The sequence below is a fragment of the Ornithodoros turicata genome, chromosome 10 (genome assembly GCF_037126465.1).
Source record: "Ornithodoros turicata isolate Travis chromosome 10, ASM3712646v1, whole genome shotgun sequence".
Classification (NCBI taxonomy): domain Eukaryota; kingdom Metazoa; phylum Arthropoda; class Arachnida; order Ixodida; family Argasidae; genus Ornithodoros; species Ornithodoros turicata.
The window spans coordinates 31,578,219-31,594,952 of NC_088210.1; the positions used below are offsets into that span (position 1 = coordinate 31,578,219).

General features: G+C 46.1%; 3 protein-coding genes and 1 long non-coding RNA gene across 10 annotated transcripts in view; 3 read left to right on the forward strand and 1 right to left on the reverse strand.

The window, feature by feature from the left end:
• LOC135369888 (ephrin type-B receptor 2-like) overlaps positions 1-9,582 on the forward strand; it is a 159,886-nt gene extending 150,304 nt beyond the window's left edge. Inside the window, exons 7-17 of one of the 7 annotated variants that reach the window (XM_064603464.1) lie at positions 185-487; positions 1,160-1,456; positions 2,165-2,276; positions 2,404-2,477; positions 2,988-3,032; positions 3,893-4,296; positions 5,293-5,391; positions 5,462-5,572; positions 5,640-5,834; positions 6,553-6,695; positions 6,817-9,582. In XM_064603464.1, the coding sequence (XP_064459534.1) occupies positions 185-487; positions 1,160-1,456; positions 2,165-2,276; positions 2,404-2,477; positions 2,988-3,032; positions 3,893-4,296; positions 5,293-5,391; positions 5,462-5,572; positions 5,640-5,834; positions 6,553-6,695; positions 6,817-7,084 (2,051 nt within the window). In that variant the 3' untranslated portion in view covers positions 7,085-9,582. Of the gene's footprint in view, positions 1-184; positions 488-1,159; positions 1,457-2,164; positions 2,277-2,400; positions 2,478-2,987; positions 3,033-3,892; positions 4,297-5,292; positions 5,392-5,461; positions 5,573-5,639; positions 5,835-6,552; positions 6,696-6,816 lie in introns of all 7 variants that reach the window. The other 6 variants (XM_064603467.1, XM_064603463.1, XM_064603465.1 and 3 more) reach the window with 6 other exon arrangements.
• Positions 9,583-9,930: 348 nt separating this feature from the next.
• On the reverse strand, positions 9,931-12,138 carry LOC135369889 (heat shock protein 68-like). Its single transcript, XM_064603471.1, has one exon. It carries the CDS (start codon positions 12,014-12,016, stop codon positions 10,094-10,096), a length of 1,923 nt encoding a protein of 640 aa, XP_064459541.1. The 5' UTR covers positions 12,017-12,138; the 3' UTR covers positions 9,931-10,093.
• Positions 12,139-12,703: 565 nt separating this feature from the next.
• LOC135369785 (alpha-crystallin A chain-like) lies at positions 12,704-13,210 on the forward strand. The gene has a single exon (XM_064603303.1). The coding sequence runs from the start codon at positions 12,704-12,706 to the stop codon at positions 13,208-13,210; it is 507 nt and encodes a 168-aa protein (XP_064459373.1).
• Positions 13,211-13,540: 330 nt separating this feature from the next.
• Positions 13,541-16,062, forward strand: LOC135369891 (uncharacterized). Its single transcript, XR_010415149.1, has 2 exons — positions 13,541-13,853; positions 15,927-16,062. It is a non-coding gene; the product is annotated as an uncharacterized LOC135369891 (long non-coding RNA).
• Positions 16,063-16,734: the final 672 nt, after the last annotated feature.

Consider the following 16,734-nt stretch of genomic DNA (forward strand, 5'->3'; position numbering starts at 1 on the left):
CATGTTTGCCTGCCTGGTAAGCCTGACGAACCAGGCTACCACTAAAGAAATTTCTAATTGCTTCTCGAACACAGACAGACTAAAATATCCAATGAATAATATCCACGAATGGGGTCCTCTTTGATGTTAATGAAATACAGCTGTGGAACTGGAAGTTGCTAGAAAGTCTCTGTCTCATTCACAGAACCACCCAGAGCTCCGCAGAACCTGTCGGTGAGCTGCGTCGACCAGTCGTCGGTGACCCTGACGTGGCACCCACCGTCCAATCAGGGTGGGAGGGAGGACACGACATACAGGGTGGTGTGCGACATGTGCGGACCCGGCGCCACCTTCTCGCCATCGCGTCAGGGGTTCAACGAGACGAGCGTCACCGTCGGTGGTCTGCGGCCCGTCACCACTTACCGATTTCAGGTCTATGCCGAGAATGGTGTATCTGGCTTCGACAAGGGACACCACGCAGACATCACCCTGAAAACGGATGCTTTCGGTGGGTGCCGTTCCTTTGATCCACGCTTTTGCGTTCTGATGTTGTTTTGCAGTGTTATGAAATTATCGTGCTTGATTGATTGGTTTATGTTGTTCCATTATTGATCTATTTACTATCGAAAGCTCGCTTCTTTCGAAACAACTATAAGTTTCTTGCTCAATACGTCATCACGTTCGTTAGCTGTAGGAGAATGCAATGGTAATGCCAGTGAGGTGCGTTATAACTGCTTGATGTTTTATTTTAAAAACGAATAATAATAATAATTACCTCTGATGCTGTCTGTGCAGCGATTATATGGAAAAGATATTTACAGGCATTGCTGACTAATGGTGTTGCAGAAATGTTCACTAGCCTTCTTAGAGTTCTGATATACCAACCGTCTGATATATCAACCTCTTTAACCTAGACTAATATATATATATATATATATATATAGACGAGATAAAATGTATCATTCTGGGACGAGAAACTTTTGAACTTCAGTGCTTCTTTAAGAAGTTTAGAGTCCCTCTGAACTTCCTTACACCATACTCCCTTTCTTTTTTAACCACTGGAATTGTATATTCACCCCATGTACCCCATTGTACCCATATGCCAGTAAAGTGCAAGGCTAGAAGTGCGCATTCTGTTCCTTCTCTGCAAGTCCTATAATTTAAGTGCTTTCCACTCCAGTGCAATCGGTGATCTCCAACGTCCGTGTCAAATCCATCAGGAGCACGGAGGTCCTGCTGGCATGGGATGCACCCCGCGATCCGTTCCCCGAAATCGAGCGCTATGAAGTGCGCTACTTCCCACGAAAGTGGGCCAAGAACGAGACGCTGCTTCAGTCCGTAAAAGTGCAGCTCACCATCGTCGGACTGCGGCCCCGGACAGAGTACGGCTTCCAAGTGCGCGTCAAGACCACGCGAGGATTCGGAGAGTACAGCGATCCTGTCTTCCTCACTACTGGGCAGTACACACACAGTCCTGGTAAGGATCGCACTGCTGAATCCTTGCTAATTTAAATCCTAATTTAATTGATTGAATTTCAAGTAGCTAAAACCGTTGTAGTGGGATACTAGACCACAATGACTGCAAAGGCGTCACTGATGTCGAGTCCGAACATACATATGCACAGTTTGCTTTAATTTTCTTTCATTTTCTTCTGAGAGACGTCTATGCAAATGAAAGATGCATAGCTCCATGCATGAACTCCTATTTTGAAGGAAGGCAAATTAAATAAGTAAGAATAAATAATAATAATAAATATATAATAAAATAATATAAAAGGAATAATAATTAAATAATAAGTAAAAATTAATAATGAAAAAGTAAGCAATTAAATCCTGATTTAATTGATTGAATTTCAAGTACCTGAAATCGTTTTAGTGGGATACCAGACCACAATAACTGCAAAGGCGTCACTGATGTCGAGTCTGAACATACATATGCACAGTTTGCTTTCATTTTCTTCCGAGAGACGTCTATGCAAATCAAAGATGCATAGCTCCATGCATGAACTCCCATTTTGATGTAAGGTATTTTTTAAAAGGCCAGTCGAGCATCAATACCAAGTGTTGGACATACGTACGAATTTAGACAAGTAGTAGTTCTGAATAGCGTGCTTTCCCCTCTACGCATCACACACTTCTTGGACTCTCGGGACATTTTTAAAATCTTTCAATTCCACTCTTGCAGCCCTCGTAGGCGATGAAGACAAGGTCCAAGTGCGAATAATTGCGGGGGCAACTGTGGCTGGGGTTCTTTTGGTCATCATATTTATCGTCATGGTCATCCTCTACATAAAGCGGTGAGTGGTTCCCCCAACACCTCACCCTCCGCGCGAGGCAACGTGTGAATGCTACGCGTTGCCCGCTGTCTGAGAAGTGCGTCGCACGTCCAGAGAACGTGACTCCTTTTGGGCTTTTTCGCAGAAGCTCGGACGACTGCAACAAGAAGCAGCCCAGTGACTGTGACACTCTCGAATACCGTAACGGTGAAGGTAAGAAATGTAAGGATACCCTTTTTTGTTTTCCTACTTTCTATTCTGTTTGCCTTTCTCATCACCACTGCATTACACGAAATGTGCTTGCGGGTGTAACGTGTGTTACTGCGTAATATAATTATTTGCATGATTCCTCGGTGGCTGGTGTGACAATAATACCGTATTTACTCGCATATTTAACGTGTATTAACCCAGAAATGTAGCGCCATAGTGGCATATATTATGCGAATAAATACGGTATTTGCTGAAGCAAGTAACATTTAATTAACAAGCAGATACAGTGAACCCTCGTTAATATGACCCCCGATAATCTGACATACGCGCTTTACGACCAAACTCCTGGGGAACAATGCAATGAAACCTCTGCAAATCCCCCCTTTAATATGACAATTCCGCATTATGACCAAAATTCTCGGGAACGACCACGGTCATAATAACGAGGGTTCACTGTATAAGCTAAGAAAGCTTTTGGTGGTGGCAGGAAGTTTGAAGTTTTCTTTCTCTCCTGCTCTTTAGTAGTCCCTGCTTTGGAGCATCCTCCTATCGTTCAAACGGCACGATGTAAGTATTGCTTTCACTAACATTGCTTTTGGAAATTGCGACTCACTGCGTTACCTGCTTGGCTTGACAATGGAAGCTATACGTGCTGTCTTCTGCGCATTGTCGTGATTTAGACTGCTTTGGATAGAGGCTGTCGATAGACTTAAAGGGGTTGCGATGCTTCTATATTTCTGGTTTATTCTAGACACGTACTAAGTCCCAGAGTATTGCGAGAAAAGTTATTTTTCTGCGTGTTGTAGTTAGCGAGAGACAGGCTCTCGAACACGCATTGTCAAGGAGCCTTTTGCCAGGGTAACAAGAGCCCCGGATGCTCCTACTGGTTGGCGCAAGCATGTGACTTCCCCTGCATCACCTCCCTGGCAAAATTAATCACTGTGATGTCACAGCTATAGATGAGCGTCAGTGTTTGCTGTGCGCCTGTTACCTCCCCTTCTCTGTAAATCTTGGAAAGCAGGTTCATATCAACGCAAATAACCCTCTTTACAATCGGCCCGTGACATCTCGTGGCATCACAACCCCTTTAATCGCTCGCACTTTCTCCTCACGTGCATCCTGTCATCATTTTTCGCACCATCCCAAGCAGCACAACGTCTTGGCCCAATATTGAACCAACGTCGACAAAACTGGCCCAATATTGGGCCGACATTGACAATATTGGTTCAATCTTGGAAAAGTATTGGGCCGACATTGACAATATTGGTCCAATCTTGGACCAATAGTGGGCCGGCATTGACAATATTCGTCCAGTATTGGACCAAGATGTTGCGCTGTTTGGGATGACACTATTTCACACGCCTCAGCATCGACGTCAATACCGCATGACGCGCACACTTAACGCTGGCAACTCTCTCAACCTGTAGTGACAACGCCGTTGTTCACGCACTGCGGAATGGCTGCATCAAGGGCCTATGTCGATCCGCACACCTACGAGGACCCCAACCAAGCTGTGCGAGAATTTGCGCGCGAGATAGACGCCTCACACATCACCATCGAAGCCATCATCGGGGGCGGGGAGTTCGGGGACGTGTGCCGGGGAAAGCTGAAGTCTCCCGGCACGGGACGTCCGGAGATCACGGTTGCCATCAAGACGCTGAAGCCCGGCTCGCACGACAAGGCCCGCATGGACTTCCTGACAGAGGCCAGCATCATGGGCCAATTCGATCATCCCAACGTGATCTTTCTCCAGGGAGTCGTCACAAAGAGCAATCCCGTGATGATTGTGACAGAGTACATGGAGAATGGCTCTCTAGATACATTCCTTAGGGTGAGATTCTTGCTTGTGATATTGTGCGCATGTTACGCATAGATATCGATTCGTCGATAGAGCCTGAAGTGTTTTGGGAAAATATTTTTTTTCCGAATTCGGGGTGTAAAAATCGGGTAAATAAACTATAATTCAGCGATTTATCCAGATCCCCCCACTACACTCCCCTAACACCTCCCAAATGTTCAGTGACACCCCCCTAACTTTTTTACCTTTGTACAGGGGGTGCGTTTGTGATTTCAGGTTTAGACACATGCCGGTAATGATATGTTAAGCTGTAATGATGTAGCTATAATAATAACACCCCGGGCAATTTTTTCCAACACCCCTCCATGCTTCGGATTCTGGATAAACCACTGCTCTATATTCATGTGAGTTCAGGTGAAAAAAACTTCCAGTATGCTAAATTCGGGGAGAAATTGGGCTCAGTTGCTCAAACAAACTGTACTGGTTTGGTACAAAAGGTGATGTAACTGCATATGCTGCCAAACAAGTTAGTGTGCATTCCTACAGATGCCTCAGTGAGCCTCAGTGAGATGCCTCAGTTTACCTTGCTGGGTAAAAATCTGGTCTAACCCTAAAGAGGCTACCTTCAATTTGGGGTGCAACTTCGGGGAAGAATCGGGTTAAACCCTAAAACTTCAAGCTCATTTCATCATCATTGTAAGCTTGCGCAACAAATTGTCAGTGTAACGCCCTTGTGTTTCCAGGCTCTTGTTTTTGCAAAATCCCGGGTGCAAATTGAGGGATACCATGTGAAAGAGAGTGTTTTGTGGAGTAAAAGGAGTGAAAAGAATACTGCTCACATTTCAGATGTACACAGGCTGGTGCGAGGTAGCACCAAGCATGATGTGTTTTCTGTTCACCTGTGCCCGCATGAGTGGCTGATTTTGAGATGCGTTGAGTTTTTGTTTTTCGGGAGGTAAAAATGGGTTTCACTTTTAAATGTTGTCAATCTTTTGGCATATTGCTAATTGTCTCGGGATGATTTCGCAGGCCAATGACGGCAAATTTCAAGTGATCCAGCTGGTGGGCATGCTGAGAGGAATTGCAGCTGGAATGCAGTACCTGTCTGAAATGAACTATGTGCATCGGGTATGGACTTTTTCCGTTGCGCTAACGACTCTGTAGAGGGACTGACAGATCTCATTTTGTAACCGCTCAGGACTTGGCTGCACGGAACGTTCTCGTGAACGCAAACCTCATCTGCAAGATTGCTGATTTTGGCCTGTCTCGCGAGATCGAGAGCGCGACGGAGGGGGCGTACACAACGAGGGTGAGTCACTTTACGACGATGAATGCGTGGACGTGACCCGTAATTCTTTGAATTGCCACCACCCTAGGGCGGGAAGATTCCAGTGCGGTGGACAGCACCCGAGGCCATAGCATTCCGCAAGTTCACCTCCGCGAGCGACGTCTGGAGTTTTGGCATAGTGTGTTGGGAAGTGATGTCGTATGGGGAAAGGCCATACTGGAACTGGTCAAATCAGGACGTCATCAAAAGCATAGAGAAGGGGTATCGTCTTCCTGCACCAATGGTGAGTCCAGGGTGCACCACAATCTGAAGGATATAATAATTTAGGACGGATCTTGTTATAATGGATATGCGGATATAACCTACAACATCTTTTATTTTGTTTGGTCTGCTTGCATTATTTTGCAGAACCTCATTTTCATGGTCTAGGAGGCTATCGGCTTTGGCAGATCAAAACTTACTGCAATCGGAGCAGAAAGAATCTTGTCTGACAAAGTCCTATGTCACGAAAGAATTTATATGAAATCGAGGCAGAGACAGTAAAGTATCCAACGGGCCATTTTGATTTCTATGCCTGCGACATGCGCTACTAAGACTGGGGTGAGCCGCCGTTGAAATGACAGGCGAACAAAAATGAAAACATGTTTCTTTCGTTGAGAAATTGGAGATTAGTGGCACTTATTTATTAGATTATTATTATTAGATTAGTGGATTAGTGGGGAAAAAGGCGAGCAGACTTCACAGCAGCATGCATCTTGCCTAGCAGGCCATGAACCTCGACAGTGAAAAGCTTAAGGAAATGCCCTTCTTTATTCCTTAATTTGGGCATAGCATTATTCTTTTTTTAGCTTTATTCCTTAATTTGGGCTTCGACTGATTCAACAGACTTTTTCTGCTGATTTGAGGGTCCGTTGTTTTGGGAGCTTAGACTGTGAATGTGACTGACAGGGTTGGACCATTGTCTACCTTTGGAGAGGTACGAACTTGTGCTTTCCATTCAGGATTGCCCCGAAGCTGTGCATCAGCTCATGCTTGACTGTTGGCAGAAGGATCGGTCGCACCGGCCTCAGTTCAGCAGCATTGTCAAGACGCTAGACAAGCTCGTAAGATGCCCCGAAAGCTTGAGAAAAATTGCTCAGAATAGGTGAGTCTGAAACAGTCTCAAGGTACTTCCTAACACACTTAGGGTACTCCTCATGGCCAGATGTATACTAAGCAACGATATTCACTAGAGCACACGATTCACGTTATAGCATTTCTTTCAGGCATCAGAACCCATTGGATCCCAACGCTCCAGACATGACACAGTTCAAGACAGTGGAAGAGTGGCTATGCAGCATCAAGATGAGCCGTTACCTGGAGAGCTTTCAGAGGGGTGGATTCGACACCATGGACGCTGTGTCACGGCTCACACTCAAGGACCTCACCGCTCTCGGTGTCGTGTTAGTGGGGCACCAGAAGAAGATCATGAACAGTGTACAGACTCTACGGGCCCAGATGAACGCCACAATGTCTGACGGATTCCTGGTATGAACGGTGCTGCCGTCTACGGTGTTAGCAATTTTTTAGGACAGATACCTCGCCCCGGGCCAACGGCGCACAAGTCCGTCGACCACTACGTGCTCATTAGCTATGCAACAACGCAAAAACCGTGGTGCAACGAGCGTCGACGGAAGTGCAGCGTCACCGATTGCCGCCGCGGCAGAAATCATGCAAGAGAGAGAGAGAGACGTGTACATAGTAACGAGAGAGACCGAGGCACATATCATTTCGCGCCGCACTTAAACGCATCATATCAAGCCATCTCACAACTCCTCGTATACATGACATCAAAAAAGTCTCTGTGCCAGTGCGAAAGGGCGGTTCTGTTTCATATCAATCTCTTTCTTCTTTTTTTTTCTTTCTTTTTTTGTGAGGCACAAAGAATGTTCTTTGCTCACGGGACCTTGTGATGATATATTAACGGAACTTAGCTTTTTTTAAATCTTCCAAACGTGTGTGTACCTTTGGAAGGGACGATGTAAAGTGAGAAAAAGAGTGGCAGTGACAACGAAGACTCAAGTGTGTGCCCGTTTCCTCAGCGGGGAAGAACTCTGAGGGAACGTCTGTGTTCGTTAATCCCCTCTTGGTGTGCCATCAACTTAGGTGCTTCAGCGTACATTATGCAAAGTGGCGTCCCACCTTCCTCTGCTTTGGTCCATTCCTTTTCCCCGTATCGTACGGTTTTTTTAGTTCTGAATCCCCACATGAGTGTTACGTGTCTCTCGCCTGCCTCTACGGCAGCCATTCCTGTAACTTTGCTCAACGAATATGCAGGCACGTTGTTCTGTCTGAAATGCATCCGGAGGCTAATAATATATGAAGAATGCAGTTGAATGTTTGGCCAAGTTTAAGGGGAAGTTTACGCTCAGAAGGTTTGTGCTGAACTTCTTAAAATGGAGCAAAAAATCTCGTAAAAAATGATCTTCGTTGTAATTAGTTTTCTACCGTGCTGCTTTTATTTCGTTGTATAATTATTACTGTTAGTGATGCACTTTGATTCGATCTCATGTAAGTGGTACTTAGCACTGTAACATTTGCACTACTGCATTTCACGCTACCTTTAACCCTTTGCTGGGCGAGCCTGAAGGTCTGTCATCACACGAGTCAGTGCCTCGGGTCACATCAGTCTAAGGCTCTGCTTCATATGCAACCATCTTGAATTTCTTTTGCCAGTAATAAGATAACATTCCGTCCTGTATCCCTCGACAAATCCGTTGTGCACTAAACGAACTGAAACTTGCAGGTGGTATCCCATCGTGCGACATTCCTGTCCTAGGTTGCGTCTGACTGACAAGGTGTGCCCTGATTGGCCATGACATGCCTGGCATGATCCTGCCATCCCACACCTACTAACTGTCTCACTGGAGGCAGAACGTTTGTAAGACCCAACTCACACTGATGGCATACTTCTATGGGAATGTCCATTGCTCGTATAAACGACATCATGCTTTCTCACCAAACTCAATACGTACCGGACGTTGATGTACGATTGCGCCAAAATCGTACCTTGTATCAACATAAGACGTTTTGCGGATGTCCACGGGACATTCACAGGACGTCGGTCAGATGCCCCGAGTTATTGAAAGGTAGTGGACCTCGGAGCTAGGAAAACATACATCCGTGATAAGTGAAGGGGGAAGGGACAACTTTAAACGCGAGTCATCAGCACGCACGAAACATGGATTTGTGGTGTGTACTTGGGATGTGTGTGGGATGTTTCCTGTGGATGTGTGACGGAGAGCGAATGTATTGCGAGCGAATGAGCGGGTATTTATTTTGTGTTTCAGGCTGTGGAAAGAGAAGTGCTGTAATATATATATATACATATATATATACATGTGCATGCAGAGAATGCCTGGGAGAGAGAGAAAGGAACACCTGTACTATAACGATGCATCCTACTGTATAAGCCAGTGTAAATGTTTTTTTTTATAATGTTTACTTCACGTGTCAGTGGTTGTTAGTCAAGAATCCTCAATGGTAGCGTGTGTGTGTCTGGGTGTGCCGCTGGTCCTCCTTTATAAGCAGCTTTCCGTTTATTCTCCCCCCGTCTTGTTTTTTTCCCCCGCTGTTGTACGCTAGTTCAGCACACTCTGTTTTGTATTTACGCATCCCTAGTCATGATCTCGTTTTCCTTTCTCATCATCCTCAGAGTGCGAGGTCTTGTTTCTTCTTTGTTTATTGTGTTGACAATTAAAAAAAAAAAAAAACAGGATAAAATGTGGAGCACCGTCACACAGTGGTCAGCAGTGTAGGGGCGACCGACCGACCCCTCCACGTCCCTGTTCAGTTTTGAAGGAGGACAACTTTTGCAGAACTTGAAAGTGTCTTTTTTTGTTTTGACGTGCCCGGCGTACGTACTACCACGTTTGCAGACGTCTGCGTAATTTTTTGTGCTCCCGGACTGTACAGTATGCATATATGAGTAATCGTGTCCTTAGGGACATTCTCAGAATCCTTTATTAATAAAATTTAATTTTTATTGACAACTCGGCTATCGTCAAGAATGTTTTACTCGTACCAGTGCTGTCTACGATCAGTATATTCCTTTTATGTGACAGACAACAGGATTTCCTGTGATTATGGACATTTTACAATGATTATGTTTGAAGGTTTAGAGGCTCTGCATGTTATTCCATTTTCAGCATAAAAAATTCCAAATTCGCTATGTGCTGATATAGATACGGACTACATGGAAGTAGGGAAAAGGTAACACAGGTATAACTTCAATCCTCCCAACACCCATTTGTGAAATCAGAAATCACAAATTTTGTGAAATCAGATGGTGCAATGGTGCTACTCGGCCAACTATGAAAAAAGTCAACAATTCACAAGAGTAAATTCCACAATAGGAAATTTATTTCCTAAAATAAATAACATTAGTATTTACATATGTACAATATTTACACACAACATAGGCTCACAACAAGCCAGCTAGTTCAGTCCTTCGCTGTGCATTGAGCTTTGAACTATAGTTGTAATTCATACAAGACTACCACTTCAATCAACTTCTTCAACAGTTGGTCCAGACTTGTGACTGCTGAAGTTCGAATGCTTGGGACCATCCCCACTGCTCTGGTGGAGCTTGCTCATGATGGGGCTGCAAGCCTGCTGTAACTCCCTCAGTCTGTGCTCATATTCTTCCTTCTCAGCCAGTGTGTTGGAGTCGATCCAGCTGATTGCGTCCTTGCAGAGTGACAGCACTTTATCCCGATCAGCCGCGTCCAACTTACTTCCTGCCTCCTCAGCAGCCTGTTTGACTGAGTACACGTAGGACTCCAGTCCGTTCCTGGCAGCCACACGTTCCCGTTGCTGTTCATCTTCCTGGCGGTATTTTTCAGCCTCGCTCAGCATTCGATCAATATCTTCCTTGCTCAGCCGTCCTTTGTCATTCGTTATGCGGATCGATTCTTGCTTCCCGGTGCTTTTGTCCCGAGCAGAGACGTGTAAGATACCATTGGCATCGAGGTCAAACGTCACTTCGATCTGCGGAACTCCTCGGGGAGCTGGTGGGATGCCGTTGAGGTTGAAAGTTCCCAGAAGGTGGTTGTCTTTGGTCATGGCCCGCTCACCTTCGTACACCTGAATCGTGACTGCCGGTTGGTTGTCCGAATAAGTTGTGAAGGTCTGCGACGTCTTGCACGGGATACGGCTGTTCCGTTCGACGATCTTTGTCATGACGCCACCGGCAGTCTCGATGCCTAAGGAAAGAGGGGCGACGTCAACCAGAAGAACGTCCCGGATCGTCTCGCTGCTGTCTCCGCTAAGGACTGCAGCTTGGACAGCAGCTCCGTAGGCGACGGCTTCATCCGGGTTGATGGACATCGATAGGTCTTTGCCGTTGAAGTAGTCGCGGAGCAGCTTCTGAATCTTGGGAATTCGGGTCGAGCCGCCAACGAGGACGACGTCGTGGATTTGAGACTTTCCCATCTTTGCGTCGTTGAGAGCCCGTTCCACCGGTTCGAGCGTGCTGCGGAAGAGGTCCATGCAGAGTTCTTCGAAGCGAGCGCGTGTGATCTTGCTGTAGAAGTCGATGCCTTCGAAGAGGGCGTCGATTTCGATGCTCGCTTCTGCACTGCTGGACAGAGTCCTCTTGGCTCGCTCGCAGGCAGTTCGTAGACGACGTAGAGCTCTGGCACTCTTACGGAGGTCTTTGCGGTGCTTTCTCTGGAACTCTTCGACGAAGTGGGTCACCATCCTGTTGTCGAAGTCTTCTCCTCCGAGATGTGTGTCTCCCGCTGTGGAGCGGACTTCGAACATGGAGCCCTCATCGATGGTGAGGACAGATACGTCGAAAGTGCCTCCGCCCAAGTCGAAAATTAGGACATTTTTCTCGCCCTGGAGGTTCTTGTCAAGACCGTAAGCCAGAGCAGCAGCTGTTGGTTCGTTGATGATCCTGAGTACGTTGAGTCCGGCTATGGCTCCCGCGTCTTTCGTCGCCTGACGTTGGGAATCGTTGAAGTAGGCTGGGACGGTGACGACTGCATCAGTCACTGTTTGACCCAGGTACGCTTCAGCCGTCTCTTTCATCTTGGTCAGGACCATTGCGCTGATCTCCTCGGGATTGAACCTCTTCTGTTCCCCTTTGAACTCGACGGCTATCTTTGGCTTGCCACAATCCGAGACGACTTTGAAAGGCCAGTGTTTGAGATCTCCCTGGATCTTGGGGTCGTCGTACTCGCGTCCGATGAGACGCTTGGCGTCAAACACTGTGTTCTCGGGGTTGAGGGCGACTTGTGACTTTGCAGCATCTCCGATGAGCCGTTCGGTGTCGGTGAAGGCGACGTAGCTCGGCGTCGTCCGGTTGCCTTGATCGTTGGCGATGATTTCCACACGACCATTCTGAAAGACACCGACGCAGGAATACGTAGTTCCCAAGTCGATACCAATGGCCGGGGCTCCACTCTTGGTTCGTGAAGGCATTCTGTAGCGTGCGTGGATTCTCTCGAAGAGAACGTTGAACTTGCCTTGAAAAGCGTTGCTTCGAAACTTCAATGATTGCTGGCCAGCGCGAGCGAGCGCTATTTATACGGCGCTCTCGCCTTCGCGAACCGTAGGGGACCGCCCAGAATGGAATCGACGAACCACATGCCGCCTACTGTCTGACGTCACGTGGAGCATACGAGCAAGCGCTAGATAGTTCTCGAATGATCCGCGCGTCGTGACCTTGTCTCCGCGTCGTCTGCTAGCGGTCATAGAAGTAGAAACTCGTCAGTATTCGCGTCATATAAGCTTCAATCGCCTAATAAAATAGCACAGTTTCATTTATGTTATGGAATAGCTGCTGAATCGAACAATAAAAGTGGTATTACAGGTGTAGAGTTTGCACGTTATGAAACCATAATAGATCAGCTCTGAGCGTTCCGAGAATCTTCGAGAAGTTTCTCCGCACTTGCGAAGCGCGCTCTCTCAGCACGTGACCCTCTGCAACCAATAAACAGTCGTTTCTGGAATCTTCTCCTCCCTCCCGGAAAGCTTGGCGACGAGTATAAAAGGCGAGACGCGTTTTCGAAGCGCCACAATTTGAAACCTGACAGCAAGATGCCGAAGAGTGTTTGCTCTCTGCGCAAGCGACATTACCCTTACATGGCAATTTGTCCACGTGGTATTATGAGGGACATCTCCGATGCAATGGGCATCGCCCAACAGAGTCTCACAGAACCTTCCATTGACGACGGCGACATCTTCTCCCCACACATGTACCGGTGGTTCCTGGCTCCGCTAAAAGGAATCCTGGATGAAAAGGACAATGTGGAAATGGACCAGTCCGTCGTATCGGACGGAGTTACGTCGGAAGAGTTCTCGGTCAACATGAACGTGAGGAACTTCTCTCCGGATGAGATTTCTGTGAAGACTGTGGACAACTGCATCGAGATCCATGCAAAGCACGAAGAGAAGTCGGATGATCGTGGCTACTTCCATCGAGAGTTCACCAGACGTATCGTCCTGCCAGAGGATGTGGACCCAGAATCGATCACCTGCACGATGTCTGCTAAGGGTTCCTTACAGCTTCGAGCTCCACGGAACAAATCCATCGAGTGCAAAGAAAGGACTGTACCTATTTCTGTTGAACATGTGAAGCGAGCCGTTGAAAATGATCCCAAACCGATATCATAATTTTGTCAGGCGAAGTTTATAGGCATTGTATATAATATCATCCTCATCGCCAACGACTGTGCCTTATATTTATGAAATCATTGACGTAAATAAACGTCACCGTCTGAAATTTTTGTTCTTCTTTTATTCTTATAAACTGTGTTCAAAGTACAAGCAATTGTGCTGAAGGAAAGCGACGCGTCAATGTCGCAATTAATCAGCTGAATGTCGAGAATATTGGCGCCATGTAGCCTGTCCACAGAGCACTACATCCTGCAAAGTTCATCAATAAATTACTACGCCTCCGCCCTGATAAAGCAAGGCTTGACGCATTCGATGACTTTTGCAGTCCAAACTGCGATAAACCCATTCGTAGAAAATCTTATCTTGTTGGCGCTGGTTAACCACCTCCAAAAAGTTCGTCCATTACACATTAGTGAGCTCTTATCTCAACGTGCCTAGATCTTGATTTTGACGTGACACTGGTGGCGTGTAGATATTTTCTCAGCCTGGTAAAGAACAGGCTGTGGGAGTATGTGCGTCGTGTGTGTTTTGAAAGTTAGAAAAAGGGTCAGAGGACCGTCTTCTGCACGGCTCCAGCGCACCTTCCAACACAACAGGGACAGCATAGGAAAAGAAAGGACCTTCTGGAAATCGGCGAAAGGTATTACTCCATTCAAATATTGTCCTAACTGGGCCTAACCTAAACGAATGGCGCCATCACAACGTCGGCCTTTTCTGGAAACTGCTAGGTGCCTATTAGAGTCAGTGCGTATATACCAACGTTATTTTTGTGATAATGATCGAGGAGTTTTCACAAAAAAGTAGCCACAAACAATAAAAAGTAGAAGTATCAGTGATGCGGTCATAGACAAATATCGGAAGGTTATACTCGTGCAAACGATCAAAAAGCCAGGTATGTTTATTTCTAAGGCCGTGTCCTATCGCACGAACTAATTTATATGAACTTCATATAAATCAGCTTATATGAACTTATATAACTTTATATGAACTTCACTTTCAACTAGTGACGCTTGCACTAGTCCTGTGCAAGTCCAGTAACGATTTAGTGGTTTGTCGTGATGGCAGTGCTTTCAGAGCTCGTCGCCTCGCACGCCTAACGCTCTTGAGAGAATGTGTTTCCCGGGCCGACTTCTAAGGGACTGTGCCGCCATAGTATGTCTGACAGCGTCTGAGGAATAACCCCAGACCGGCACCATGGATTCGAACCTGGGTACCTCCCAGTCTCGACTAAAGCACGCTAACCACACCGAGCCACGCGAGACCCACTTCACATCTCTTCGGCGAACCGAGTGCTAGACTCGACAGCAGGCGTTGTGGTACAGGTAAAAAAAAAAAAATATATATATATATATATATATTCGGAAAAAGCGAAGGGCCCCTACACTAATAATAATACTTACTGAAGTAAATAAATACTTTCTAAACAAGTGTATTATCGGCAGCGTGTTTACTTGATTGAAGAAACAGTGTGACATTGTGCCGAAAAAAAAAAAATCGTCATTACTTTCGTTAACAGCTCGTGAAAATTTTGTGATCTCGCCGCCATTTTTGTTGTTGCACGTGTCTGGGGCCAACTTGTTTTACATTGGAAGAAGATTCGCAGGAAGTGTTCCTAACTCAAAGAAAAACGTTCCCAGGAAGGTATTGTGGCGCGCACCTAAAAATTTTGCCGCCGTTTATTTTTATCTATCTGTCGAAATAGACCTCTACCCGTGAAACGTCATCATGACGTTGGTAGACCGACTGAAACTGAAACAAACAAACCTGAAGGGGTGGGCTGGGTTCCACGAATGGGCACATGTTCGCTGCCTCCTATATTGAAAGCAAAGGAGGACCGAAGGTCGCGTCTCTGGGACCATCGTAATCCCCTCAAGACCGTGGCTTTCCTGGCGCCTCTAGCTTCGAGCATAGTTCAACTCTACCAAATTGGTGGCGCTGTTGAACACTATGACATCATTTGTTTACAAACAGGGAGAGGTCTATTGCCATCATCGTTTAAGGAACACTTACTTAAGCCGTGTAGCAAGCACGTATAACATTCGCTTGGTTGGACTGCAGTTCACGAAAATGACACTAAATTAGTCCGTGTGACAGTCATGACAGTCAAAGGATCATCGAAATGCAAGAAGGTATAAATGAAGGCCACGATTAAAAAGTGGCCATCCGAAATATAGTCACACTTGAGCCACGCAAAGAATTCGAAGTCTTGGAAGTACAGGGATCGGTCAAGTTTGGCCGGTAGTTTTACTTCTTTAAATATAATGGAAAATTCAAAAAACACCAATCTACGTCACTTCTTGAAAATATTCGCCATGCGCATCTACGCCCCCCACCCCCCTTGCCATCGCTGTGACAACTCTTTAATGCTGTCGTATAGCCACTGCACGACATCTTTCGCTAGGGCTTCCTCCAAAAAGCCCCGCATGACCGAAAGACTTCCCAGCAGACGCGACAGTATCATGTTTTTCATTGGCGCGGCGCGGAAGCTAATTTATGTCAACGATGAAAGATGAAAGTCACTGAAAAGGTTAGCCAGCTGTAGGGATCGAACCCACATCTTCTGGATTGCCGGTCCAGGGCTCTCATCGTTGATTTCTTAGGCAATTTGAGGCTTTGTTTGTATCTGTCCCTTCTATGTTGTTCCAGCCTCAGAACATCAGTTTATCTCTAATTTATGTCGCCATTCCATGCTGCTTTTTTTTTTCTTTACTAGGTCCAGGACGAATACTGTTTATTGAGTTTATTCGCGGGATGAGAGGAAGAGAGAGAAGAAAAACTTGGGCATGGGAGTAGAAGCGGAGACATATATGAGCAAACCATAGATACAATAAATTTTTATGCACTTATAAGGCTTTGCGCATTCATTGTCACTTTGTGTCCTCATTTCAATTAACCCCTTCATACGTAATCTTACTCGTCGGCTTTTGTGGGCTCAGTGGAAGGTCAGTCATGCTTTACCAATTTTCAGCGCTCTTCACTGAAAGACAGATAAAGGATTGTTGTCTCTCGTCTACGCGCGTTATCACCGGGTTCACGCCCCTAAAAAAAGTTTCACAAATAGTGCCGTGAAGTTACACGTGAGGTTTGTCTGCCTATATGTGGCGACTAAAGGTTCACAGTTCGCGTACAGTACATTGCTGGGCGCCTGCATAATCTTTACCTGACGGGCCTCTTCTCTGCCTGGTAAAGAACGTGTGTATGGAATATTAGGGAGGCCCAGGAAACCTTAAGCTTCCTCCGATTGAGACTCTGAATCGATGTTAGTCAATCGGATATGAGCAACATGCCAGCCACCCCAAAGGAATCGGGCGATTGGCTTATCGTGTTTTTGGTAACGTTATCGTGAAAGTTAAACGTTTTCCTAAAACTCTGACGTCTGCGCTTTGGAAAGCACTGACGTTAGATTTTTTTTTCCCATAGGTGTCCTACGGTACTTTCTGGAAGCCCGTGAGTGATTGTCCTCTACACGATGTGAATATAACCTCTTTATTGACGTCCTAACTAAACCTAAATGAATGGTA

What these genes read in the sequence shown, in the direction of transcription:
- LOC135369785 (XM_064603303.1), top strand. Translation starts at nt 12,704, where the DNA reads ATGAGGGACATCTCCGATGCAATGGGCATCGCCCAACAGAGTCTCACA.
- LOC135369889 (XM_064603471.1), bottom strand. Translation starts at nt 12,016, where the DNA reads ATGCCTTCACGAACCAAGAGTGGAGCCCCGGCCATTGGTATCGACTTG.